This window comes from Monodelphis domestica, chromosome 2, assembly GCF_027887165.1.
Source record: "Monodelphis domestica isolate mMonDom1 chromosome 2, mMonDom1.pri, whole genome shotgun sequence".
Classification (NCBI taxonomy): Eukaryota; Metazoa; Chordata; class Mammalia; order Didelphimorphia; family Didelphidae; genus Monodelphis; species Monodelphis domestica.
The window spans coordinates 370,867,174-370,894,901 of NC_077228.1; the positions used below are offsets into that span (position 1 = coordinate 370,867,174).

At 37.0% G+C, this 27,728-nt stretch overlaps 1 protein-coding gene across 2 annotated transcripts in view; it reads left to right on the forward strand.

Moving 5' to 3' along the window:
* Window positions 1-27,728, forward strand: part of QRSL1 (glutaminyl-tRNA amidotransferase subunit QRSL1) — a 40,621-nt gene that overhangs the window by 2,589 nt on the left and 10,304 nt on the right. The window contains exons 2-7 of one of the 2 annotated variants that reach the window (XM_001378456.5): window positions 131-290; window positions 1,012-1,110; window positions 17,021-17,117; window positions 18,399-18,575; window positions 22,155-22,330; window positions 22,447-22,559. In XM_001378456.5, coding sequence (XP_001378493.2) covers window positions 131-290; window positions 1,012-1,110; window positions 17,021-17,117; window positions 18,399-18,575; window positions 22,155-22,330; window positions 22,447-22,559 — 822 coding nt within the window. Of the gene's footprint in view, window positions 1-130; window positions 291-1,011; window positions 1,111-17,020; window positions 17,118-18,398; window positions 18,576-22,154; window positions 22,331-22,446; window positions 22,560-27,728 lie in introns of those variants that run through there. The other variant, XM_007484390.2, reaches the window with a different exon arrangement.

Below are 27,728 nucleotides of genomic sequence, written 5' to 3' on the forward strand. Positions count from 1 at the left end.
AACTAGAGAATAAGCTTCTTGAGGGAAAAATCTGTATTCTTTTGTTACCTTTTTCTCTTAGTACAACATATATACCTGTATACGTACTCTGCATGCAACCAATATGTTAATTAAATTGAATATATTATAGGTTTCTGCTGCACTAAAACAAGGCCAAATCAGTCCAGTGGAGCTTTGTCGAAAATGTCTCTCTCGTATCCGGGAAACTAGATTTCTTAATGCTTACATTACTGTATCAGAAGACAAGGCCTTAAAGCAAGCTGAAGAATCAGAAAAGAGGTATGAGAAAGGTAAATTACTTAAAAGTGTTTTTATTACTGTTTATTTGGGGGAAATAAAAGCAATTTGATTAGATGTAGCATTTGGGAAATGATGCTTTTAATATAGCATATGCTCTTATTTGATCAAATTGACATGAAGAATCATAAACCAATGTTAGTAAATATATAGTTTGCAATATTTAACTGTTAAAATTTCCATTTAAAATTTAAGTTTTTAATGACAAAGACTGTGGTTAGACTCTGTAACACATTTATTAAGCACTTTCCAGGTGCCAGGCACTGCACTAGACACTGAGGATATGAAGGCAGAAACAATTCAGGAGGAATTTGAAGTCTCTTGGGGGAGAATGATCCCTGCACTAATGAGTATCCTTTGAGGTAAAGAGAGTGAGGTAGAGCCCTAGCTGACACCTGGGAGAATTAGGGAATGTTTCATGGGAGAGTAGATGGGTACATGGATTGAGTCTGGAAGGGATCCAAAGATTAAGCCAGATAAGATAAAGGGTGAGAGCCTTCCAGATACAAAGCATGGCTTGTGAGAAGATCCAGAAATAGAACGCAGGACATCAAGTCTCCCTTAGTTTGGCTGGAATGTAGAGTTCATAAAAGGGATTAGTGTGAACTAAGATTGTAGAAGGAGTGAGAGATGGATCACATAAACTGCTAGGGTGTATGTACTTTGTTATTTTGAGCCATTTCCTCTTTGTCACTTTTCTGGCTTATAACACAGGTCGGGCCCTCGGAATTTTGGATGGAATTCCCATTGCTATAAAAGACAACTTTAGCACTGCTGGCATTGAAACAACATGTGCATCTCATATGCTAAAAGGTAAAATATTTTACATCACAGAATTCTGGTTTAACATTGAATCTAGGTTAGGGACATGGCTACATTGAGAACTTTATTTTTTGACATTTTTTTTATTTGGTCAATTTCAAACATTATTCCTTGGTTACAAAAATCATTTTCTATTCCTCCCTCCCCTCCCCCCACCCCTTCCGTTGCCAACTGCACAATCCATTAGGTATTGCATGTGTCCTTGATCAGAACCCATTTCCATTTTGTTGGCATTTGCACTAGGATGTTCATTTTCTTTGTTGTTTTTACTCCCACAGTTTTTGCTCTGATTGTGGATAGTGTTTTTTCTCCTATATCTCTCCTGGTAGTTCAGGATCAATGCATTACCACTAATGGAGGAGTCCATTACGTTCGATTGTACCACAGTGTATCAGTCTGTGTACATTGTTCTCCTGGTTCTGCTCCTTTCACTCTGCATCACTTCCTGGAGGTTGTTCCAGTTCACATGGAATTCCTCCACTTTATTATTCCTTTGAGCACAATAGTATTCCATCACCAACATATACCACAATTTGTTCAGCCATTCCCCAATTAAAGGGCATCCCCTCATTTTCCAATTTTTGGCCACCACAAAGAGCACAGCTATGAATATTCTTGTACAAGTCTTTTTCCTTATTATCTCTTTGGGGTACAAACCCAGCACTGCTATGGCTGGGTCAAAAGGCAGACCGCCCTTTATCGCCCTTTGGGCATAGTTCCAAATTGCCCTCCAGAATGGTTGGATCAATTCACAACTCCACCAGCAATGAATTAATGTCCCAACTTTGCCACATCTCCTCCAGCACTCATTACTTTCCTTTGCTGTCATGTTAGCCAATCTGCTAGGTGTGAGGTAATACCTGTAAACCTTAAAATTTCTTAGACTTATGAATGTTGGAAATTTCCCCATTGGGAAATTTCATACTTGAAAAAATATCCTACTGATAGTAAGAACTCTATTGGAATGTGAAACTCCTTGGCATGGGAGGATCCTTCTCCTCCCTACTTAAGACTACTATAGGACAGAAACCTTTTGCTAAACAGTGGAAAGGGCTTTGACCTATGCTTAAGCATAGAACAGGAAGTTCTTTGAGTCATGATTGATTTTAGAATTGATACAATAGAGATACTTGGAATGACAGAACCAGGTCTTGGAAACTACAATCTCCACCCTACTCAGAGTAACAGGATTTAGGAAGGGCTGCAGCAAAGATCAAGATTTAATTATTTGAGAATATGACCTTCAACAGACATGTGCAAAGGGGGCAGACCTCTGGGCAGTCCTGGGTTAAGCTAGAGCTACCATTGGCACAGGGGAGACATCGACAGTGATTGGTAGATGTGAGAACTGAGGGGAGGGAACTTAGATGGTTGGCTTAAAAGATAGCAGGGTCTTAGGACTAGAGGAGGTTTTTGCTCTGAAGGAGGAGAGTTCCTGGAGGGGGAGTTTTTTTTGCTCTGAAGGAGGAGAGTTCCTAGAGGTGGATGCTCTGAAGGAGGTCTGAGAGGAGAAAGGTCCTGGAGGGAGAGCTCCTGGAGAGGTCTTGAAGGAGGCTGTGGAAGGAGAACTCAGGAGGAGTCAGGAGGAGAATTCTCTGGAAACATTTCTTGAAAGGAGGCTCTCTTGAAGGTGGAGCCTGAGGTTGGCATGAGAAGCCTTACCTAGAGAGATCTTGGGTGAGTGATAAAACCAACTGACTGATTTATTCATTCTTATTCCTTTCTTACTTTCTCTCTTTTTCTATTGATTAATCAGTGTATTATAAATTAAATTTCTCTATAAAACCCAGTTGGCTTGGGCATATTCATAAATTGGGAATATATTCCCTGGTGACCATCTTATATTTATATAAAATCAAGACACAGTAGAAAACATATTTCAGCGGTCATAACTGTTATATATTTCCCTTGCTCCCAAACATTTTAATTATCACAGTTTATGGCTCCCACTCTCTTATCTACAACTATTTAACGCTCAAAACTAATTTCAATCTAATATACCTCAGAGTTCTTTTGATTTACATCTCTCTGATTATCAGAGATGTAGAACAGTTTTTCATGTGCTTATTAATGGTTTTGATTTCTTTGACTGAAAATTGCCTATTCATGTCTCTTGCCCCTTTATCAATTGAAGAATGGCTTGATTTTTTGTACAATTGATTTAGCTCTTTGTAAATTTGAGTAATTAGACCTTTGACAGAAGCTTTTGTTAATGAAAATTGTTTCCCAATTTGTTATTTCCCTTCTGATTTTGGTTACATTGGTTTTAATTTACAAAAACTTATTAATTCGATGGGGTCAAAATTATTTATTTTATATTTTGTGACTCTTTCCAAGTCTTGCTAGGTTTTAAAATCTTTCTCTTCCCAAAGATCTGACATGTACACTATTCTGTGCTCACATAATTTACCTATAGTTTCCTTCTTTATGTACAAGTCATTCACCCATTCTGAGTTTATCTTGGTGTAGGGTGTGAGGTGTTGGATCCAAGCCTAATCTCTCCCACACTGTCTTCCAATTTTCCCAGCAGTTTTTCTCAAATAGTGGATTTTTGTCCCAAAAGCTGGGATCTTTGGGCTTGTCATAGACTCTTTTGCTGAGGTCACTTACTCCAAGTCTATTTCACTTATCCTCCTTTCTGTCTCTTAGCCAGTACCAAATTGTTTTGATGACCACTGCTTTATAATATAGTTTGAGATCTGGTACTGCAAGGCCACCTTCCTTTGTTTTTGTTTTTTTTTTTCATTATTTCCCTGGGTATCCTTGATCTTTTGTTCTTCCAAATGAACTTTGTTAATGGTTTTTTTCTAATTCAGTAAAAAAGGTTTTTGGAAGTTCGATGGGTATGGCACTAAATAAATAGATAAGTTTGGGTAGGATGGTCATTTTTATTATGTTATCTCATCCTACCCATGAGCAGTTAATGTTTTTCCAATTGCTCAGATCTAGTTTTAGTTGTGTGGAAAGTGTTTTGTAGTTGTGTTCATATAGTTCCTGTGTTTGTCTCGGCATTTAGATTCCTAAGTATTTTATATTGTCTAAGGTGATATTGAATGGAATTTCTCTTTCTAATTTCTGTTGCTGAGATGTGTTGGAGATATATAGAAATGCTGATGACTTATGTAGGTTTATTTTGTATCCTGTAACTTTGCTAAAGTTGTTTTTTATTTCAACTAGCTTTTTAGTTGATTCTCTAAGTAGACCATCATATCATCCTCAAAGAGTGATAGCTTGGTCTCTTCATTGCCTATTTTAATACCTTCAATTTCTTTTTCTTCTCTAATTGCTACTGCTACTGTTTCTAGTACAATGTTAAATAATAGAGGTGAAATGGGCATCCTTATTTCACTCCTGATCTTATTGGGAATGCATCTAGTTTATCCCCATTGCAGATGATGTTGGCTGATGGTTTTAGATAGATACTGTTTATTATTTTTAGGAAAGATCCTTCTATTCCTATACTTTCTAATGTTTTCAGTAGGAATGAGTGTTGTATTTTGTCAAAGGCTTTTTCTGCATCGAGATAATCATGTGGTTTTTATTGGTTTGCTTGTTGATATGGTCAATTATGTGGACGGTTTTCCTGATATTGAACCATCCTTGCATTCCTGGTATGAATCCTACCTGGTCATAGTGAATAACCCTTGTGATGACTTGCTGGAGTCTTTTTGCTAGTATCCTATTTAAGATTTTTGCATCTATGCTCATTAAGGAGGTTGGTCTATAGTTTTCTTTCTCCGTTTTTGACCTGCCTGGCTTTGGAATCAGTACCATATTTGTTTCATAAAAGGAATTTGATAGAACTCCCTCTTTGCTTATTATGTCAAATAGTTTGTATAGTACTGGGATTAGCTGTTCTTTGAATGTTTGATAGAATTCGTTTGTGAATCCATCAGGCCCTGGGAAAGTACGATCTGAATAGGGTTGAGTAGTTTTAAAAATAACATGGGGAATCAATGATGGTACCAAGAGATACTTGAAGAAATAAAATAAATAGCATAATCTTTTTCACACAAAGATACACATGGGAAGGGGAGGGGAAGAATAGTCTTATCAGAAGGAGAGAAAGAGAGTGCTAATAGGTAATACTTAAAACTTACTCTCAGTGAAATCAACTCTGAGAGGGAAGAGTATCTAGATTCATTGGGATCTTGAAATCTATCTTATCCTACAGGGTAAGAAAGAAGGGAAAACTAAAAGGGAGGTAGGGGGGAGGGAGCTCAAAAAAAAAAAAGGGAGGGAAGGAGAGGGAGGAGGGAATTTAACAGACCCTAAAAAAAAAACAAGAAGGGAAGAAAAAGGGAGGGCCCAGAAAGGGAAACATATTAAGGAAGGGGAATAGGGGGATTGACTAAAAGCAACTACTAGTTTGAAAGAATATAGCAAAAGAAGGAAGGTCAGAACTAGGAGAGGAGATCAAAATGCTAGGGAAACAAAGAAAAGGAGAAAGAAAATAATGATGTCATAGGAGAAATAAAGAAAGAATTGAGATGTATAAAAGATAAGATGGCTAAATTGGAAAGTGGGCATGATACTCAACCAATGACACTTGCCCCTCTCCAGGAATCTAATTATTGATCCATTACCTGCCAATTCTGTGAGAAGAAGGGCCACAAAATGATAGAGTGTAGAACTTTACTCAAGATTATCAGAAGGAATAGGCAGTTTAATAACAACTACAGAAGTGATAATTATAGAAATAACTATAATAATGATAATGGAAACCACAACTTTAGGAATGATAACTATAGGAATAGATATTGGGAAAATGATAATTCAAACCAAATGACTCCACAACAATATAACTTAAGTGGTGGCTCCTCAAAAAAATACTCAGAGTGCTAATGCCCCTCAGAGGGGTTCCCTTCAGGGGGGTGCCCAAGGAACTTCCCAAATACAATGAAGGTGTCCAGGGGGGGCTGGCGCATAAGAATCAGAGGATACAACCTTTGATTTTCTGGACCCTGATGTCCTACTACCCGTTGTCCCTATCCACGCCCCCCCCCCCCATACTAATAAATCCCATGTTATCTTAAAGGTGGGTAACACCTATTATGATTGTCTTTTAGACACTGGAGCTTCCATGTCTATATTAAAGAGTACATCTGATTTACATTATCATTCTGTTGGCTCAGAGAATGTAATGGGAGTGTCAGGAATACCCCAAAGGGTTAAAAAACTTTCCTCTAGAATGCTGTCTGTAGGGCCCCATAGAGGTACATCATTCCTTCCTTTTGATACCTGACTCCCCTTTAAATTTGCTGCGGAGGGGTCTTCTATGCAAACTCAGAGCCATAATAACTTGCTCCCCGGATGGTTCCTTATCATTGGAAGTACCTGAGGAATCTTTAAATTTGCTCCCTGTAATTCTCTCAGTCAAGAGGGGAAATAACATCCAACCTTTTTAATACCTGAAGATATACCAGAGTCTCTTTGGACCACATCTTCTTCCAATTTAGGCTTACTTAAGTCGGCTTCTTCCTGTGCAGATAAAAACTAAATCTAACCCATCTTCTTCCATTCCTCAGTATCCCCTCTCAAAAGAGGCAATTGAGGGTATTACCCCATAATAAACTCATTAATTGATCAGGAAATAATAATCCCTTGTGAATCTAAATACAACACACCCATCCTTCCTGTTAAAAAAACAAAAAGGGGGCCCAATGGCAAGCACCTCTATAGATTCGTACAGGATCTGAGGGCTGTGAACAACCATGTTATAAAGAGACACTCTGTAGTTTCCAACATACGTACGATTATTTCTTCTATTCCTAGCACAGCTACATACTTTACAGTAGTAGACTTGTGCTCAACCTTCTTTACCATACCCATACATGAGAACTCCAGGCATATCTTTGCTTTCACCTGGAAGGACTCTCATTATACATGGAGTCGTCTGCCACAGGGTTACATGGAAAGCCCGAGTTTATTTGCACAAATTTTGAGCCAAGACACAGATAATATAACATTTTAAAATAGCAAATTAATCAAATACATAGATGATCTACTCTTGGCTTCAACAGATGCAGAAGCATGTCAGGAAGATAGTAAACACCTTCTTTTGGAATTGCACAAAAGAGGACATAAGATCTCAAAAGATAAAGTTCAGTGGTGTCTCCCTAAAGTAGAATATTTGGGGTTCATCCTGACTAAGGGTGCCCGCTCTATTTCTCCCAAACAAATTGAGAATATTAAAAATTTAAGCACTCCTACCACTAAGAAACAGTTGAGAGCAATTTTAGGAGCAAGGGTTTTATAGACAATGGATTCCTTGCCATGGGGAAATTACTAAACCCCTTATAGCACTAACAAGGGATTCAGTCCCTGAACCCCTCAAATTAGAGCCAGATCACCTCTTGGCTCTATCAGATCTAAAACAGGCTATCCTGTCTGCCCCCTCTCTAAGCATCCCAAATTACAACAAGCCATTTACTTTGTATGTAGATGAGAGAAGAGGGGTAGCTTCAGGTGTTTTAACTCAGACTTTGAGGCCTTCTCAGCACCCAATTGCTTATTATTCTGCCCACCTGGACCCAGTAGCATCAGGAGCACCACCATGTCTTAGAGGAGTAGCTACTACAACCTTACTAGTGACAAAAACTGTTGATCTAGTATTGGAAATGCCCATTAACAATTATGTGCCCATATGAGGTAGAAGCATTGTTGCTAAGGCATAGAACACAGGCATTCTCGGATCAGCGAATCACAAGGTATGAAATAACCTTATTAAGTAGCGAAAACCTTACCTTGAAACGCTGTACAACCCTTAACCCTGACACCTTGCTTCCAGATTTACCAACTTCAGGAGAACCATTACACAGTTGTGAAACACTAGTGTCCATGGCAGAAAAGCCTTGAGATCATCTCTGTACAATCCCTTAGACAATCCAGATCTGGTCTTATTTACTGGTGGCTCCTCTTTTATGAGGGATGGCATACGCTACACTGGAGCTGCTGTAGTCAAAGAATTTGCCACTGAGTGGTCGGCTTCACTGCCCTCTAATATGAGCTCTCAAGGGGCAGAACTTATAGCTCTGAAACATGCCTGTATAATTGCCAAGGATAAAAGGGCAACAATTTATACGGATTCTAGATATGCTTTTGGCATATGTCACTCAGTCAGGATGCTATGGCTCCAGAAAGGATTTTTAACCTTAGCTGGAAAATCTATAGCTAATGCAGAAATTATTAATGAAGTTCTTTCTGCTCTCCAGCCACCTGAAGCCCTGGCTGTAGTTCATTGCTCTGCCCATACAAGTGGCACTGACCTTGTCTCTAGGGCAAATGATTGAGCAGATGCTGCTGCAAAGTTAGCAGCCATAGAAGGGCCTGAATTAATTTTAACATTAACAACCACTGATGACTTAAATTTATCACTTTCCAATGATGAAAAGGAAGTGGAAAAATGGAAACAAAAATTCAAAGCAAAACAGATTAATGAAGTATGGGTGTTATCTGAAGGAAAACCCCTGCTCCCTAGAAGTTTCTATCAACAAATTTGCCAATCTATTCATAAAAATGGTCACTTTGGCACCCAGGGCATCGTGGACTCTGTTAAGAGAGTATGGATAGCCCCTGGTATAACTACTATAGCCTCTAAAGTGTGTATAGCCTGCTCTACCTGCCAAGCATATAACCAGCATGCCTTTCGTGGCAAAGCCTTTGGTGGGCGTTCTCTGGCTTACACACCTTTTGAGCACCTACAGATAGTTTTCATAACAATGCCAAAGGCCGGACTTTATAAATTTTGTCTAGTTATAGTAGATCAACTGACCAGATGGCTGGAAGCATTTCCTGCGACCCGAGCCACAGCAGCTTTTGTTGCTAAGGTGCTTTTAAAAGAAATTATTCCTCGCTTTGCTCTGCCAGCACGTATTGATTCAGATAGAGGAAGTTGTTTTACTGATTCCTTCTTAAATCAAATATGTTCTTACTTAGGGATAATTCCCAAATTCCATGTTCCTTATCATTCCCAGAGCTCAGGCAAAGTTGAAAGAATGAATAAAGATCTTAAAACTATGATTGGCAAATTATGCACTGAGACCCATTTAAAATGGCCTGAATTCTCCCTCTGGCCCTATTTTATCTTACAAGCAGGCCTAGAGGAGACCTACACATCTCACCATTTGAGATGCTTTTTGTACATCCACTTATACAGGCTAAGCCTTTCTCCCCTGCATATACATCAATATTAGGGGGAAATACTATACTATTGCTTCCTATATAGAGGAATTACAGCACAAAACTGCGTGAACTCCATGAATCCGGAGCTGCAGTACAAGCCGAACCACTAGACTTTTCATTTCACGACCTGAACCCAGGAGACAAAGTGTATATTAAGAATTTCCAGCGTACTGGAGCAACTCAGCCTTCCTGGGAAGGACCATTCCAAATATTGTTAACTACTCCAACATCTATAAAGATTGGAGAGAAGGACTGTTGGATTCATTACTCACATGTAAAGAGAGCATCTTCTGTTGAGATTGATTGACTCTATCCTATCACATGAATTGGAGATAATCATTGACTAGTGGATACTGTTTTTTCAAGAACACATTAAATTCCTGACTTTTTTCCCTTATTTTTTATTATTGCTTTTATTTTGATTAGAATATTTGATTTTTTCCCCTTTCCCTCATTTCTTATACTAAAGGTACATACAATTAATATTTTTATGCAGTAATATAAGTTTAATATGTATATATATGCATATATACTTGCTATAATATCAATGCATACCCCAAAACTGTAAACTAGGGGAACCTGCCATTTATTGATAAAATGTTATGGGACACTGATTAATGTTTGTGTCTGATTCCAGAAAAAGGGATAGTTTTGGCTGCAAATGTGTAAGTGAAATATTACTGCATTCTGTCCTACAGACTTGTGGGATAGAAATTACTTTAAATTGGTCCTGTACAAGGGCATATTATGAATTTATTCTTGCTAACTCAACATTTTATTTACATAGATTTTTGGTATGGTGATTGTGATTTTGAAATTTTTTTTCTCCCAAAAGTTTAACTTTCTTCCATTTTTTTCTCCCTCTATATTTTTGTTTTTTGTTGTTTTTCAATTCTTTTAATAATTGACTCATACACCCCCATAACTCAACAATGCATCCTGAGCTGAACTGGATGTTTTTTTAACACCCACTTCAGGGGGGGATTATATTTTAATAAAAATCCAAGGTTTTGAAATTTTTTGTTCGAGAAAGATCTTCAAGGAAGAAGCTTGCTAACTCCTAAATCCAGAGAATGAACTGTTGCAGAAGGATGCCAGAAAACCCACACTACATCAAGAAGATCAAGAATGAACTTTGGGTGTGATTGATTGAACTGAAGTTTGATTGAACATTTCTTGTAAATGTACACTTTTATGCCAAAGGGGACTGCCCCTAATTTGGCTTTTTCTCAATGCACCTAGCAAAACATTGGTTTTGCTTTCTCTCTTTTATATTCTTCCCTAACTATTGTACTTTCATAGCTCGTATGTTTACAAGACCCATCAGAGAGACTAGTCTTACTTATTAGGCTTCAGGGGGAAATTGTGAATTTTAAAACTATTCCACCCTACTCAGACTGTACTTTAGAAGATCTGATTTAGCTATTTTCTGATTAGTAACAATGGAGATACTTGATCTAACAGGATCAAGTCTTGGGAACTCTACATTTCTCCACCCTACAAGGTCAGGAATTTCTGCACCATACTCAAGGATTAAGTATCTGAGAAAATAGATTCAACAGATATGTGCAGAAACAGTGGACAGACCCCTGGGCTGTCCTAAGTCAAGCTAAGCTATCATTGGTACAAATGAGACACAGGAAAGTGACGTAAAACCATCTATATAAGGCATGTCACTTCCTCTCCTCGCCCTCTTTTCCCAGAGAGGCATCTCTGGCTGTCAGTGTGCTAAGCATTCCGACACCTTGGTGTGGTGGCAGCTATGTGTCTGGGTTTTGGCTGTAAAGATTAAAATTTAGGGGAGATGGGGAGACTGAAGCAGGTAGAAATTAGTTTCTCTCTGCAAGGAGTATTATATTTTTTATAGGTTTATTAAAGTTAAGGATTAAAAGAAAATACAGGATAAGAAAAAACACGTGTCTAGACCAGAGGCCTAGACCTCACCTACATTATGGAAAGAGCCGTGTCTGCTCCAAAACGGAAGTCCAAAAAGAGCCAAGAGCCCTCAAAAGCCTTTGAATCAGCTTAAATGCCTTCTCGATCTCGGCCCAGGTGAGATTACAACGCATCCTGGGGAAGTGGAGCAAAGGCTCATGGGGATTGTAGTCCTGTATTCGAGTCTATTTTTTACATTTCCCCGTGTGATCATTTTTGGAAAAATTAATTTTTCCCCAAAAGGATCATAAAAACATAATAAACTTAAAAGATTACAATAGTGTGAGGATAAGAGAAAAAAGAATAAAACCAATAATTGCTGAACACATTGACAAAAAGCCGTTAGAGGGCAGTCCCCTTTGGCATAAAAGTATACATACAAATAAATGTTCAATCAACCACACCCAAAGTTCAATTTTGTGCAACTTGTGGTCTGGAGGCTTCTTCATGGTGGCTTCTCCAACAGTTCAGTTCTGGATTCAGAGAGGTAGCATCTTCTTTACCTAAAATTCTTCTCAAAAGGAATTTAAACTTTGCAATTTAAATAATGATATTTTATCAATAAATATTGCCAAACTGTAAAGATTAAAATTTAGGGGAGATGGGGAGACTGAGGCAGGTAGAAATTAGTTTCTCTCTGCAAGGAGTATTATATTTTTTAGAGGTTTATTAAAGTTAAGGATTAAAAGAAAATACAGGATAAGAAAAAACACGTGTCTAGACCAGAGGCCTAGACCTCACCTACATTATGGAAAGAGCCATGTCTGCTCCAAAACGGAAGTCCAAAAAGAGCCAAGAGCCCTCAAAAGCCTTTGAATCAGCTTAAATGCCTTCTCGATCTCGGCCCAGGTGAGATTACCAGGCATCCTGGGGAAGTGGAGCAAAGGTTCATGGGGATTGTAGTCCTGTATTCGAGTCTATTTTTTACATGGCAATGAGTTTGCCCTTAAGCTAATTCAGGTTCAGGCATCTTGGCTGAGCCCTCTTGGAGTTCAGGCTGATTACTTCCTCTTTTTCTCTCCAAAACACTACCTTCTAGAGCCTCTAATCTTCCTGCCCAGCACAAGCCTGGTGGGAGAAATCCACATCCTTTTCCTTCTCCCTTCTTCTTAAATTTCTTTCCCTCTATATTAATTAAATCACCATAAATTTCCATACTGACTTGGGTAAATTTTCTTTTTGTTATTTGGGATATCCATGGTGACCATTATAGTTTAGGTCACAATGCTAAAATTATCTTTTACACCCCCCACCCTTTATCAATTCTTTTTTGCATATCATTTTATAGCCCTTAATGCCCTAATCTTTTCCTGTGAGTGAGTCTTCTAATTACTGTAATAATGAATATAATTTTTGTGAGTTACAAATAACATTTCCCCATATATTAATATATATGTGTATATATATATATATAATTTGATCTAATTGTAGCCCTTAAAGAAGAGAGTTTGCATAATTTAAAAAAAACCATTTTTTTTCTACTTTTCCCTCTTTCATATTTACCTTTTCATGTTTCTCTTGATCTTTGTGTTTGGATATCAAACTTTCCACTTAGTTCTGGTCTTTTCTTTACAAATACTTGGAAATCTTCTATTTTGTTGAATGCCCATACTTTCCCCTGGAAGTATATAGTCAGGTTTGATGGATAAGTGATTCTTGGTTGAAGACAGTTCTCTTGCCTTTCTGAATATCATGTTCCAGGCCTTGCAGTCCTTTAGTATGGAACCTGCCAGGTCTTGTGTGATCCTGATTGGTGCTCCTTGGTATCTGAATTGTCTCTTTTTGGCTTCTTGTAGAATTTTCTCCTTAGCTTGAAAGCTCTGGAATTTGGCAGTTATATTCCTGTGTGAATTTTAAAACTACTCCACCCTATTCAGACCATTCTTTAGAATATCAGATTTAGCTATTTCCTGATCAATAACAATAGAGATACTTGAAATAACAGAGTCAGGTCTTGGAAACGACATTCTCCTCCCTACTCAGTGTAACAAGATTAGGATGGGCTGCAGCAAACTCAAGATTTAATTATTTGAGAATATGGCCTTCAATAGACATGTGCAAAAAAGGACAGACCTCTGGGAGGTCCTAGGTCAAGCTTAAGCCACCATTGGCACATGTGAGAAGCAGGAAGTGAGGTAGAGAACAGCCTCTGGAGTTCTCGGGACTTCCTGGGAGGAGGGCTAGAATTCAGTTCGAGGCTGGTGCTTGAGGTTGGAGGAGCCCCGCAGTCTGCTTTCCTTCAGATTGGTCACGTGAGTGATAAGGACTGATCCCTTTCCCTGCCTTGGCTTTCCAAGGCCTTAACGCCCACTTTGGCTCATCCTGAGCCAGAATGGTTCTGAGTTAAACTTCTTTCCTTCTCTCCCTCTTTTCTTCTCTCCCTTTTTCCTTCTCTCTCTCTCTCTCTCTCTCTCTGTCTGTCTGTCTCTCTCTGTCTCTCTGTCTCTCTGTCTCTCTGTCTCTGTCTCTCTGTCTCTCTCTCTCTCTCTCTCTCTCTCTCTCTGTCTCTCCCTTTCCCTCTTTCCCTCTCCCTCTAATATTTTCTTCCTCCTGTTGTAATTAAGACACCATAAAAATTTGGCAGCTGACTTGGGTATTTTATTATTGAGGATTTCCCTTGGCGACCATTTAAATTTAGATTTTCTTCAGTCTCAACCATAATATTCACCCTTTCCACCTGGGAATTGTCTTTTGGGGATTTAGTATAGAGGGTATTCTTTGAACTCTTTCAATTTCTATTTTACCCCCTGATGTTCAAGAACATCAGGGCAGTTTTCTTGGATGATATCTTGTATTATGATGTCAAGATTTCTGTGAGACCATGATTCTCAAATTGTCTCTCCTTCCTCTGTTTTCCTGATCTGTCACCTTATCAGTGAGATATTTTATGTTTTCTATTTTGTCAGTCTTTTGACTTTGCTTTATTAATTCTTGCTCTTTTGCAAGATCATTGTCTTCCATTTGTCTAATTATGGTCTTTAAAGACTGCTTTTCCTTTTTCAGTTTTGTCTATCCTGCTTTTCGTGGCTTCCAGCTGTTTCTCCAATTGGGAGTCTGTGTCCTTTAGACTGTTGTTTTCTCTTTGAATTATATCACTGTTTTCTTGCCAGAAGGCTTCCATCTTTTTGATAAGCTCCAATTTGAAATTTTCCAGAGCTTGTGGACAATTTCCTTTTTTTTGGAAAGTTTTGATTTTGTTTTAATTTCTTCCTCTATTTCCTCTGTAGCCTGGGTTTTCCCTCTGTAAAGAATTGGAGGGTGTTTGTTGGTCCTGGGCACAATTAGCCATCTTTGTGGTGGTTTTTCCTTCCCTTTTTAGTCAGAAATATGAGTGAGATGGGGAGGTTCTCTGTTTATGGAGTTAGGGAGTAGGGTTTTTGCCTGAGGCAAGCTCTCGCAACCCCACAGCCTCTGCTGTTCTCGAGAGTGCCCAAGGTCTATGCTCCCCAGCGCACCAGGGTTTCCAGTGTAACTACTCTCAGGCTTAGGTCTCCGGCAGTCCTAGTCAGCTCCCCAGGACCTAGAGGTGCACCTTGCTCACTCTAGAGGTGCCCCTCACTCACTTGCTGATTCTGGCACACGCTGGCTCTGACTCTGGCTCCATAGGTGGGGTGGGGGAGGGTAGTTCGGCTCACGTTTGGGTGGGAACTTTTTCACCCTCTTATAGTGTGGAAATGCCCAAACCCCACATGCCTTCAATGATGCGCCCCACTGTAGAGTTCCTCCGTTCTTCTGAAAATGGTTTTTATGGTCTTTTGAGGTACTCTATTTCAGTGGGTGCTGGGGAGAGGAAGCTTCCTGTGTCTAGACTGCTGCCATGCTTACCTGGAAGTCTCCTACATTGAGAACTTTATGAAACAGTAGTGGTTTTTTTGTTTTTTTTAACTCTTAACTTTTGTCTTTGTATGAATTCTAAAACAAAAGAGCAGCAAGGGGTTAATGGCTTGCCCAGGATCACATGAAATGTTGATTCTTTCTAATCAAAAATAAAATTAACTAATGAGTTGGTTTTTCTTCCTAGGAAATAATATCTTTCTTTAGTGTCTAGCCTAGTATATTTCTACTTTTACTCTTTCAAAATGAAAGTTTTTTCATTTTTCACAAGCCTAATGAAATAAATGTTTAGTGATTTTAATTAAGAATGAGTTTCTTTTTCTGACTACCACAGGCATTTATGGGGGCATTTCATACATGCAGTAATTTCTCATGGCCTCATGCCTGATCTGTAAAGTGAGGATTAATGCAGAATTGATTTTCTTTGCATAGTAGATAGAGAGCTGACCCTAGAATCAAGAAGGCCTGGGTTCAAGTCCTTCCTATGATATGTACTTGGCTATGTGGCCATAGGCAAATCACTTCAGCTCTTAGTACTTTAAGAGAGAGACAGCAAGAGAAAGATGCTGGCTTTGGAATTAGAGGACTTATAGTCCATCTCTCCCTCTTCCTACCTTTGTCATCTTGGGCAAGTGGCATCACCTCCCTGGGCGCCTCAGTTTCCATCTCTCAAAAATGAGAGGGTTGTAGTACATGGCATCTAAAATTTTTCCCAGATCTAGATTTAGGATCCTTTGATACTTACCTTTATCTGAAGGACATTGCAATGAATCATTAACATCTAATGACTTGCTGACTTTTTTTTTTTAACTATCTCCCCTATAAAAGAAAGAGTGCCTTGATGCACTCGATGTAGCCAGGAGCACAAGAATCAAACAGGTCTCCTGGTGTTTTTGATTAGGAGAAATGTAACTAAAAGGAAGACTAGGAGATCTAGAAATGAAAAAGACTTACTGAGTAACTAAGTGACAGATTTGGTGTTTGGACAAGGAGAGATGATTCCAGGTTTGTCTTTTGTCCGTAACTGTGCCTATATAATTGTTGGTCATTTTTCAGTTCAGTTCAACAACCACTGAGTACCTACTACATGCAAGGCACTATGTTTGGTTCTATTAATTCAGAATCAAACATGAAATAGACCCTTTTCTCAAGGAATTTACATGATATTGGGAGATGCAACATGGAATCAGTGGGCCTAGGTTTTAATCCCAATTTTGCCACTAACTAATATTTGACCTTGTGAAAATGTCTTCTCTCTGTCTTATCCCCATCTGTAAAATGAAGGATCTGAATTAGATGATCTTTGAGGTTTGTTCTAGCTCTAAATCTCTGACTTTGTGATTTAGAGCATGTTTTTATATGACAATAGATAGCTTTGATTTCTTCTTCTGAAAACTGATTATTCATATCATTTGACCATTTATCAATTGGAAAATGGCTCATATTTTTATAAATTTTACTCAATTTCCTATATATTTTAGAAATAAGGCTTTGTCAGAAATTTTCTTTAAAAAACTGGTTTTGTTTGTACAAAAACATTTGAATCAAAATTATCCATTTTAATTTTTGTGATGTTCTTTATCTTATTTTTATGTTTATGATTAAACTCTTCCCTTATCCAAAAATCTGACAGGCAAAATTTTCCACACTCCCCTAATTTGTTTATATCATCACCCTTTATGTCTAAATCACCCACCAATTTTGACCTTATCTTGTATAGTATATGAGATGTTCTATACTGCTGTGCATTTTAAAAGAATCCTGAAAATCATTAACCATCACAAAAAACTGTACAAAATTACTCTTATATAAGAGACCTATGGGAAGGTATAGTGATACAACAGGTTAGCATGAGGGAAATTATAGAACCTCCAAGCTGGAAGTTAATAAATGTAAAGAATTTTGTAACTTCATGTAATCAAAATAGCTCTGACTTTTTTTTTTCCAGGTTACATACCTCCTTATAATGCTACGGTAGTTCAGAAGTTACTGGATCAGGGAGCTGTTCTTCTTGGAAAAACAAATTTAGATGAGTTTGCTATGGGGTAAGTAAAATTTAATGGCCCTTGCCTACTTTATCTTTAGTCCAGATAAGTAGGTCCCTACTTTAGGTAGGTGAATGACCCTTTGAGATGACTTTCAGGTCTGTGATTTTTATCTCACATGTAAAGTAGGGCAGATGAAATTATTGTATCTATCTTTGGCAAACCAAATTCTATGACTAATTTTGTATAAAAGTAGCAAAGTATAATGAAAAGGACATTGAACTTAGTGTCAGAAAGCCTATATTAACATTCTTTCTCTAACAGATGTCACATGTGAGACTTGAGGCAAGTTTCTTTTCTGAATTTCCTCTTTAAAATGCCAGAGGGGTAGGAAGGTTGGATAGGGTAATAGTTCTAGTACTATTGACTTCAGAAGGTTGTTAAGAAAGTACCTTAGAACCATAAAGCTTAAAAACCTCAAAGTATTTTTATTTTACAGAATAAATAAATTATGTATATTTTTCTTTTGATAAATAATTGCATAAAATTATTTCTTGAATATATTTCTACTCTTGTACAGTATTCCAACAGTCCATCAATATTTATCTTACAGAATTTTTTTTTCTCTTCTATATAACAGTACCTAATGTTGGCAATTTTTTTTTTTAAGTATGCAGAGTGTTATAGGTTTTGGAATTTGTGGAAACAGATTTAGAGGATCAGCATTTACAAATGAAGTATTTTACATCCATAAAATATATATATATATATATATATATATATGTACATATGTATGTGTGTGTGTGTGTATACATGAATTATTATACCTGGCATTCACAATTTCACAGGAGCTACTTTGAGAGGCAAAAATATTAAGTGTTCTGAGTTTTCCCCTTTTTTTAATGACTTGAGTAAGAAAACTATTCCTTTGTCCCATCTACAGCAGGTCTTTCCTATCTTACAGGAGTTTGCTTTACAGTAGAATGTTAGTGATGTCATAAGAATAGATTCTCTTTTCTTAAAATTTTTTACTATTGGGACTCAACTTAAGGGCTCTTTTCTTGTCACCGGTGTTCAGAAATGGTGATTTGTTATCCTTTGAAACAGTATGCTTTGGTTTGTAAGTAATTTCTCCTTTAGTTATCTGGGGTGATCAATTGTGGGGGAATAGGGTGATAGCTTGTTTGCCTCTTTTCTTACATGAGAATAGGTTTCCATCTTTTCCATTCAAGCACTACTATATTGTCTAGATGAGTGGGCAGGAAAAATTCAGGAGATGAAGAAAATTCTCTGAATCCATAAATATGTGTGTTTTAATCTTGCTTAATTATTTTACCTCAGATCTGGAAGCACAGATGGTATATTCGGGCCAGTTAGAAACCCCTGGAGCTATTCAAGGCAATACAGAGAAAAGAGAAAGCCGAACCACCACAGAGTGGATGAAGATTCAAATTGGTTAATAACCGGAGGTAGCTCTGGGGGCAGTGCTGCTGCTGTATCTGCATTCACATGTTTCGCGTAAGATTTAAGATTTTTCTTATCAATGTTTTAAGACCCAGGTTGAAGCAAATTTTTCCTTGAGATAGAAGTAGCCATAAGACATATGCAAAAATCTAAAAGTAATAGTTCATATACCATGAAAAGTAAAGATGAGGTATTTTATTCCTGGAAACTATTGTATTATATTGATGCCTATATATAGATAGGTGTTTCAGGTTTTAATATTTTTGTCTGAGATCCTGATAATGTATTGAAACAAATTTTAAAATAATACTTGGTAGGTAAACTTAATTTATTATTTTATCTATATGCATTTGATAACATTCAAATTTCCTATATAGTATCTTGCTTTTTTCTTTTCTTTCTTTTTTAAGACCCTTACTTTCTGTCTTAGTAAGTCTTAGTAATAATTCTAAGACAGAAGGGCAAGAGCTAGGCAAACAGGATTAAGTGACTTGCTCAGTGTCACATAATTAGGAAGTATCTGAGGACAGATTTGAACCCAGGTCCTCCTGACTTCAGACCTGGCACTCTATCCCACCAAACCACCTAACTGTTCCTTGCTTTTTTCTTTAAAAAAAAAAAAAAGATGAGAGAAAAAGAAATTGAGAGGGGGGAAGGGAAAGAGAGAGAGAGAGAGAAGGAGTGAGGGAAGGAAGGAGAGAGAAAGAGGGAGGGAGCAAGGGAGCAAGCAAGCAATGGGGGAAAAAAGAGAACAAACATTGTGCCAGGCACTGTATTGACACATTTATTTCGATAAATACAAGCAAAAAAAATAAAGATAATCTCTGCCCTAAAGAAGTTTACTTTCTCATGGAGGAGGACCACACATTAGAGGCAGCCAGGTGGTACACTGGATAAAGCATTAGCCCTGGAGTTAATAAGAACTGAGTTCAAAAGTGACTTCAGATGCTTTCTAGCTATGTGACCCTGGACAAATCATTGAACCTCATTTGTCTTAAGTTTCCTCATCTGTAAAATGGTGGTAATAATGACAACCTCCCACAATTTTTGTGAGGATCAAGTGAGATAATAATTGTAAAGCATTTCACACACTGCCTAACTTTTGTAGGTGGTACTATATAAATGCATATTCTCTTCCCCTTCTCCTTCTCCAAAAGAGAGCTAAAAGGTGGATGGAGGGCTGGTGAGGAGAAGCAAGGTAGAAAGTAGTTTTTTTTTGTTTGTTTTGTTTTGTTTTTAACATTTGATATCTTTAATATCATCATACCTAGTTACAAAAGTTCATAAGAAATTATTTGAAATTGTTTACATTGAAGTCACATTACTTATTTAAAATACATTAACAAGAATCAGTCAGACGTCAACATGGTACAGTGGAAAGAGAACAGATTTGGAGTCAGAGGACCTGGGTTCAAATCCCAACCTGGTTACTTGCTTTGTAACTTTGAGCAAATTGTATGGAATAGGTGACCTCTAAGGTCCCTTCCAGCTCTAAATCTATGATCCTGTGAATCCATGTTTAAAAAAAAGAAAAAGCACTGAAGTAATTCAATTGTTGGCAAATGGTCTTGGCCTTATAAAAGCTCCACAGCCTGAATGTAGTTATCATCTGGAATTTGCCATAAAATAGGGCCACTCTGGACTTCACCTAAAATAGGCTGTTTTTTAAAATAAGATCTCCATTTTCATATAAAATGGTAAACAAAGGTCTTCTTGGACTGTATTATACAGAGAACAGGCATATAATCTAAAGGGATCATTGTGATGGTCTTTAAATGTCTAAAATTTAAAATACAGGTGTAAATTATAATCAATTTGTTATACTTCCTAGTAATTCATTTTGTTTTATGAATACTAAGTTCTGAATTGGAGCAAACACTTGAACAGGTTTTGTTATTGTCTTGCTTTTTCTGCATTCTTAATTCAAAAAAGTTCTTTTTAATCCAATTGAATTTTTAAAATAACTCAAATGCTAGAAAGTAGTTTTGAGAGTCATAGGCTGAGCAGTGTTTGAAGTGAGCATAATTGACTTGATTGCTTCCTCAAATAAGAAGTTCCAGGGAGGAAACCAATTGGAGGATGAGGCTGTAGGACTGAAGTAATTGCCAGGGTGAAAAGGCTCTTATGGTGGAGGTAGAGAAAGGCAGTGTGGTTCACAGATGACCACTGGATGATTGCCTTGGCTTGGATCCTTCCTCTGCCATTTTCTGTCTATGTGGCCTTGAACAATTACCTTAATTTCCCTCTTGGGCCTCAGTTTCCTCCTCTGTAAAACAGAAGACTTGAACTATAAGACCTCTAAGCATCATGGTCTAATGCCAAATATTGTGATTCTAATGCTATAGCAAAATAGGAAAATTAACCTAAATACTAGCTTGAGTGAATATACTTTCAAATGGTTTTTTAATGGAATCTATTTATTATGCGTAAACTTTCTGGAATCAGCATACTCTGGATTTCTATTTTATTCTAATAAGCTCTGCTGATAATGATTATTCCTTTGATCTTATGAAATTTATAGTTAGTATAGTGAATTATTTATAATATTGAAATCTAATTAATGTGTATTAAGTTTTAATATCTTAAAATGACTAATGCTTTTGGAACACTTTGCATATTATGTATGTGTGTGTATATATGTATATTTTTAATTGCACTTTCTCAGGACTTGCAAATAAATTTTTTAAAAATCATTTTAGTAGTTTTATAGACCCATAACTAAAGAAAAACAAATAAAGCTGAAGTGAGGTTTTCCAGAACTGGTATAATCATCATAGGGCATTCATTTCCCTCTTCTTATTTCACTCATTAAAGAGTTTTCCACTTGCTTTTCATGTTTTAATGGATATTCCTTAAAGTGCTTTCTACTCTTAAAACAAACAACTTTCATCATTTGGGTTTACCTCTCACTTTATTTAGTCAGGTTAATTGTTGTTGATCATCTCACCTTAATAAAATTTAGTGTATTTCTTTAGCAGTTTGCTAAGATTAACGAGCTATTTTTTTTCCCTTTCTGTTGATACTATAATAACTGAATTGCCTTTTTTTAAAAAAAGAAGTGACATTCCTTAATTTTTTTTTTCTAGTAGCCTTTTTGTGGATGAATTGTTTACTTTTCAGTGCCTCTGGAATTTTATTAAATAATGTAATTTTCAAATCACATTATTTAATTAAATTCATTAAATTAAAACCATGCCTTTTTTTAATATGTTGGGATTTTATGGTTCATAACATCTTACAAGTTAGCACAATAGAATTAGATATTTTCCCCCCTCATTCCATTCTTATCCTCCCCTAAAAGATCTCATCTTTTTTAGGATCCTGAGAGAAAAATCCTGACTTCTTGACATAATTCCCTCTGAAATATATTTTCATCTTGTTGCATAGCTGTCAGTGATTCCCTTGATGAAATATAGTCTAGAAAATATTCTGAAATGTGAAAGGAATATTTTTATTCTATATCTTAAATTGATATGGTAAGGATGAAAAATAAATTTTTTTTCTCTAGGGAACAAATAACTGCCTTTGTTAATTTTCTTTTAAAAATCTCCTTGAATTTTCTTTTAAAATAGATGTATTCTAGATATATTCAAAGATATAAAATTTTCTAACTGAGGCCTGTTTAAATCTTAGGGCTTTGGGATCAGACACAGGAGGCTCAACAAGAAACCCAGCTGCCTTATGTGGGCTTGTTGGTTTAAAACCAACCTATGGACTAGTTTCCCGTTATGGTCTTATTCCACTGGTGAATTCAATGGATGTTCCAGGAATCTTAACCAGATGTGTGGATGATGCAGCAATTGTGTTGGGTATTTATAAATATACACACATATATATGTATGTAATTTCATGTTTAAAACCAAGTACATTCTGCATTGCAATACATTTTTTTCCTGTTATTTATCAACTTTATACCTTTTTTTAGGTATCCTGGCTGGGCATGATGTGAAAGATTCTACCACAACACAAGACCCTGTTGGACCATTTATACTTCCCATTTTGAGAGATGTCAGCAAGTTATGTATTGGTATACCAAAGGTAAGTTTCCCAGTTCATTATTTTCAGGAAATACTGTCAAAGCAGAATCTTTGTAAGTTTTTAAATAAGAATTCTGCTAGAACACCAATTCCTAGGGTTTTCTCGTTAAAGATTTCTTGTTAAGTCAAAAAAAATCTAAAGATGTAATAGTAACTTTACTATTGGCCTTCATTTTTTTTTTAATATATTTTATTTGATCATTTCCAAGCATTATTCGTTAAAGACATAGATCATTTTCTTTTCCTCCCCCCCACCCCCCATAGCCGACGCGTAAGTCCACTGGGCATTAGATGTTTTCTTGATTTGAACCCATTGCTTTGTTGATAGTATTTGCATTAGAGTGTTCATTTAAAGTCTATCCTCTGTCATGTCCCCTCAACCTCTGTATTCAGGCAGTTGCTTTTTCTCGGTGTTTCCACTCCCATAGTTTATCCTTTGCTTATGAATGGTGTTTTTTTTCTCCTGGATCCCTGAAAGTTGTTCAGGGACATTACACCGCCCCTAATGGAGAAGTCCATTACGTTCGATTATACCACAGTGTATTAGTCTCTGTGTACAATGTTCTCCTGGTTCTGCTCCTGTCGCTCTGCATCACTTCCTGGAGGTTGTTCCAGTCTCCATGGAACTTCTCCACTTTATTATTCCTTTGAGCACAATAGTATTCCATCACCAACATATACCACAGTTTGTTCAGCCATTCCCCAATTGATGGGCATCCCCTCGTTTTCCAGTTTTGGGCCACCACAAAGAGCGCAGCTATGAATATTTTTGTACAAGTCTTTGTGTCCATTATCTCTTTGGGGTACAGACCCAGCAGTGCTATGGCTGGGTCAAAGGGTAGATATTCTTTTGTCGCCCTTTGGGCATAGTTCCAAATTGCCCTCCAGAATGGTTGGATCAGTTCACAACTCCACCAGCAATGAATTAATGTCCCTACTTTGCCACATCCCCTCCAGCATTCATTACTTTCCTTTGCTGTTATGTTAGCCAATCTGCTAGGTGTGAGGTGATACCTCAGAGTTGTTTTGATTTGCATCTCTCTGATTATAAGAGATGTAGAACACTTCTTCATGTGCTTGTTAATAGTTTTGATTTCTTTATCTGAGAACTGCCTATCCATGTCCCTTGCCCATTTATCAATTGGAGAATGGCTTGATTTTTTGTACAATTGATTTAGCTCATTATAAATATGAGTAATTAAACCTTTGTCAGAGGTTTCTATGAAGATTTTTTCCCAATTTGTTGTTTCCCTTCTGATTTTAGTTATATTGGTTTTGTTTGTACAAAAGCTTTTTAGTTTGATGTAGTCAAAATTATTTATTTTACATTTTGTGATTCTTTCTATATCTTGCTTGGTTTTAAAGCCTTTCCCCTCCCAAAGGTCTGACATGTATCCTATTCTGTGTTTACCCAATTTACTTATGGTTTCCTTCTTTATGTTTAAGTCACTCACCCATTTTGAATTTATCTTGGTGTAGGGTGTGAGGTGTTGATCTATTCCTAGTCTCTCCCACACTGTCTTCCAATTTTCCCAGCAGTTTTTATCGAATAGTGGATTTTTGTCCCAAAAGCTGGGATCTTTGGGTTTATCGTATACTGTCTTGCTGAGGTCGTTTTCCCCCAGTCTATTCCACTGATCTTCCTTTCTGTTTCTTAGCCAGTACCAAATTGTTTTGATGACTGCTGCTTTGTAATATAGTTTGAGGTCTGGGACTGCAAGGCCCCCATCATATGTGTTTTTTTTCATTATTTCCCTGGATATCCTTGATCTTTTGTTCTTCCAAATGAACTTTGTTATGGTTTTTTCTAAATCAGTGAAGAAGTATTTTGGTAGTTCAATGGGTATGGCACTAAATAGATAAATAAGTTTGGGTAGGATGGTCATTTTTATTATATTGGCTCGTCCTATCCATGAGCAGTTAATGTTTTTCCAATTGTTCAAGTCTAGTTTTAGTTGTGTGGCGAGTGTTTTGTAGTTGTGTTCATATAGTTCCTGTGTTTGTCTTGGGAGGTAGATTCCTAGGTATTTTATTTTGTCTAAGGTGATTTTGAATGGGATTTCTCTTTCTAGTTCTTGCTGCTGAGCTGTGTTGGAGATATATAGAAAAGCTGATGATTTATGTGGGTTTATTTTGTATCCTGCAACTTTGCTAAAGTTGTTGATTATTTCAATTAGCTTTTTGGTTGAATCTCTAGGATTCTTTAAGTAGACCATCATGTCATCCGCAAAGAGTGATAACTTGGTCTCCTCCTTGCCTATTCTGATACCTTCAATTTCTTTATCTTCTCTAATTGCTACTGCTAGTGTTTCTAGTACAATGTCAAATAGTAGAGGTGATAATGGGCATCCTTGTTTCACTCCTGATCTTATTGGGAATGCATCTAGTTTATCCCCATTGCAGATGATATTAGCTGTTGGTTTTAGATATATACTGTTTATTATTTTTAGGAATGACCCTTCTATTCCTATGCTTTCTAGTGTTTTTAATAGGAATGGGTGTTGTATTTTATCAAAGGCTTTTTCTGCATCTATTGAGATAATCATGTGGTTCTTGCTAGTTTGCTTGTTGATGTGGTCAATTATGTGGATGGTTTTCCTAATGTTGAACCAGCCCTGCATCCCTGGTATGAATCCTACTTGATCATGGTGAATGATCTTTCTGATCACTTGCTGGAGTCTTTTTGCTAGTATCCTATTTAAAATTTTTGCATCTATATTCATTAGGGAGATTGGTCTATAGTTTTCTTTCTCTGTTTTTGACCTGCCTGGTTTTGGAATCAGTACCATGTTTGTGTCGTAAAAGGAGTTTGGTAGAACTCCCTCTTTGCTTATTATGTCAAATAGTTTGTATAGTATTGGGGTTAACTGTTCTCTGAATATTTGATAGAATTCACAGGTGAATCCATCAGGCCCTGGGGATTTTTTCTTAGGAAGTTCTTTGATGGCTTGATGGATTTCAATTTCTGATATGGGATTATTTAAGAATTCTATTTCCTCTTCTGTTAGTCTAGGCAGTTTGTATTTTTGTATATATTCATCCATTTCTCCTAAATTGGTGTATTTATTGCCATATAATTGGGCAAAGTAATTTCTAATGATTGCCTTAATTTCCTCCTCATTGGAGGTGCTGTCCCCCTTTTCATCTTTAATGCTGTGAATTTGCTTTTCTTCCTTCCTTTTTTTAATTAGATTGACCAGTACTTTGTCTATTTTGTTTGTTTTTTCAAAGTACCAGCTTCTTGTCTTATTTATTAAATCAATAGTTCTATCACTTTCGATTTTATTAATTTCTCCCTTAATTTTTAGGATTTCTAATTTGGTTTTCTGCTGGGGGTTTTTAATTTGATCGCTTTCGAGTTTTTTCAATTGCATTTCCAATTGATTGATCTCTGCTCTCCCTTGTTTGTTAATATGAGCTTTCAGGGATATGAATTTGCCTCTGATTACCGCTTTGGCTGCATCCCAAAAGGTTTGAAAGGATGTTTCGCCATTGTCATTTTCCTTGATGAAATTATTAATTGTTTCTATGATTTCTTCTTTAGCTAAACGGTTTTGGAGTATCATATTGTTTAATTTCCAATTGGTTTTAGATTTGGTTTTCCATGTACCATTACTAATCATTATTTTTATTGCCTTGTGATCTGAGAAGGCTGCATTCATTATTTCTGCTTTTTTGCATTTGTGTGCTATGTTTCTGTGACCTAATGTATGGTCAATTTTTGTGAATGTGCCATGTGGTGCTGAGAAGAAGGTGTATTCCTTTTTATCCCTATTTATTTTTCTCCATATGTCTATTAATTCTAATTTTTCTAAGATTTCATTCACTTCTTTTACCTCTTTCTTATTTATTTTTTGATTTGATTTATCTAAATTTGATAATGGTTGGTTTAAGTCTCCCACTAGTATGGTTTTATTGTCTATTTCTTCCTTCAATTCTCCTGGTTTCTCCATTAGAAATTTGGGTGCTATATTATTTGGTGCATACATGTTGATTAATGATATTTCCTCATTGTCTAGAGTCCCTTTTAACAAAATATAATTACCTTCCCTATCCCTTTTGATCAGGTCTATTTTTGCATTGGCTTTATCAGATATCATGATTACCACTCCTGCCTTCTTTCTATCAGTTGAGGCCCAGAAGGTCTTACTCCATCCTTTAATTCTGACCTTGTGGGTGTCAACCCGCCTCATGTGTGTTTCTTGAAGACAACATATGGTAGGGTTTTGGATTCTAATCCATTGTGCTATTCGTCTACGTTTTATGGGTGAGTTCATCCCATTCACGTTCAAAGTTATAATTGTCATTTGTGGACTCCCTGGCATTTTGATTGCCTTCCCTAATTCTAACCTTTTCTTCTTCGGCTCTACCTTTTAGTCCAGTGATTTACTTTGAATCAGTCCCCCTTGTCCCCTCCCTTGATGTTTCCCTTTTTAGTCCCTCCCTTTTTGTTCCCTCCCCCTCCCCCCCTCTCTTTCCCTCCCTTTTTGTTCTCCCTCTCCCCCTCCCCCCCTTGGTTTTCCCTTCTCCTTACCCTTGTTGGGTAAGATAGAATTCAAGATCCCAATGGATCTGGATGTTTTTCCCTCTCAGAGTTGATTTCCCTGAGATTGAGGTTTAAGTAAACCCCCCCCCCCCCTCTCTTCCTCTCCTTCTTATAGGAGTTTTCTTCCACTCCCCTTCCCCTGTGAATCTTTGTGTGAGAACCATTATTCTATTTGGTCTTTCTTTACCCCCTATTTATACATTACATTTTCCCCACATATTAGTATACATAGGTTGATATAAATGTAGTCCTTATAGAAGAGAGTTTGAGTAAAAGAAGATAACATTTTTCCCCTTTCCTTAATATTTACCTTTTCAGGTATTCCTTGCTCTTTGATTTTCGGTATCAAACTTTCCACAGAGCTCTGGTCTTTTCTTTGCAAAAAGTTGGAAGTCTTCTATTTTGTTGAATGCCCATACTTTCCCTTGGAAGTATATAGTCAGTTTTGCTGGGTAGCTGATTCTTGGTTGGAGACCCAGCTCTCTTGCCTTTCTGAAGATCATGTTCCATGCCTTACGATCATTCAGCGTAGAACTTGCAAGGTCTTGTGTGACCCTGATTGGCATTCCTTTATATCTAAATTGTCTTTTTCTGGCTTCCTGTAGGATTTTTTCTTTTGTTTGA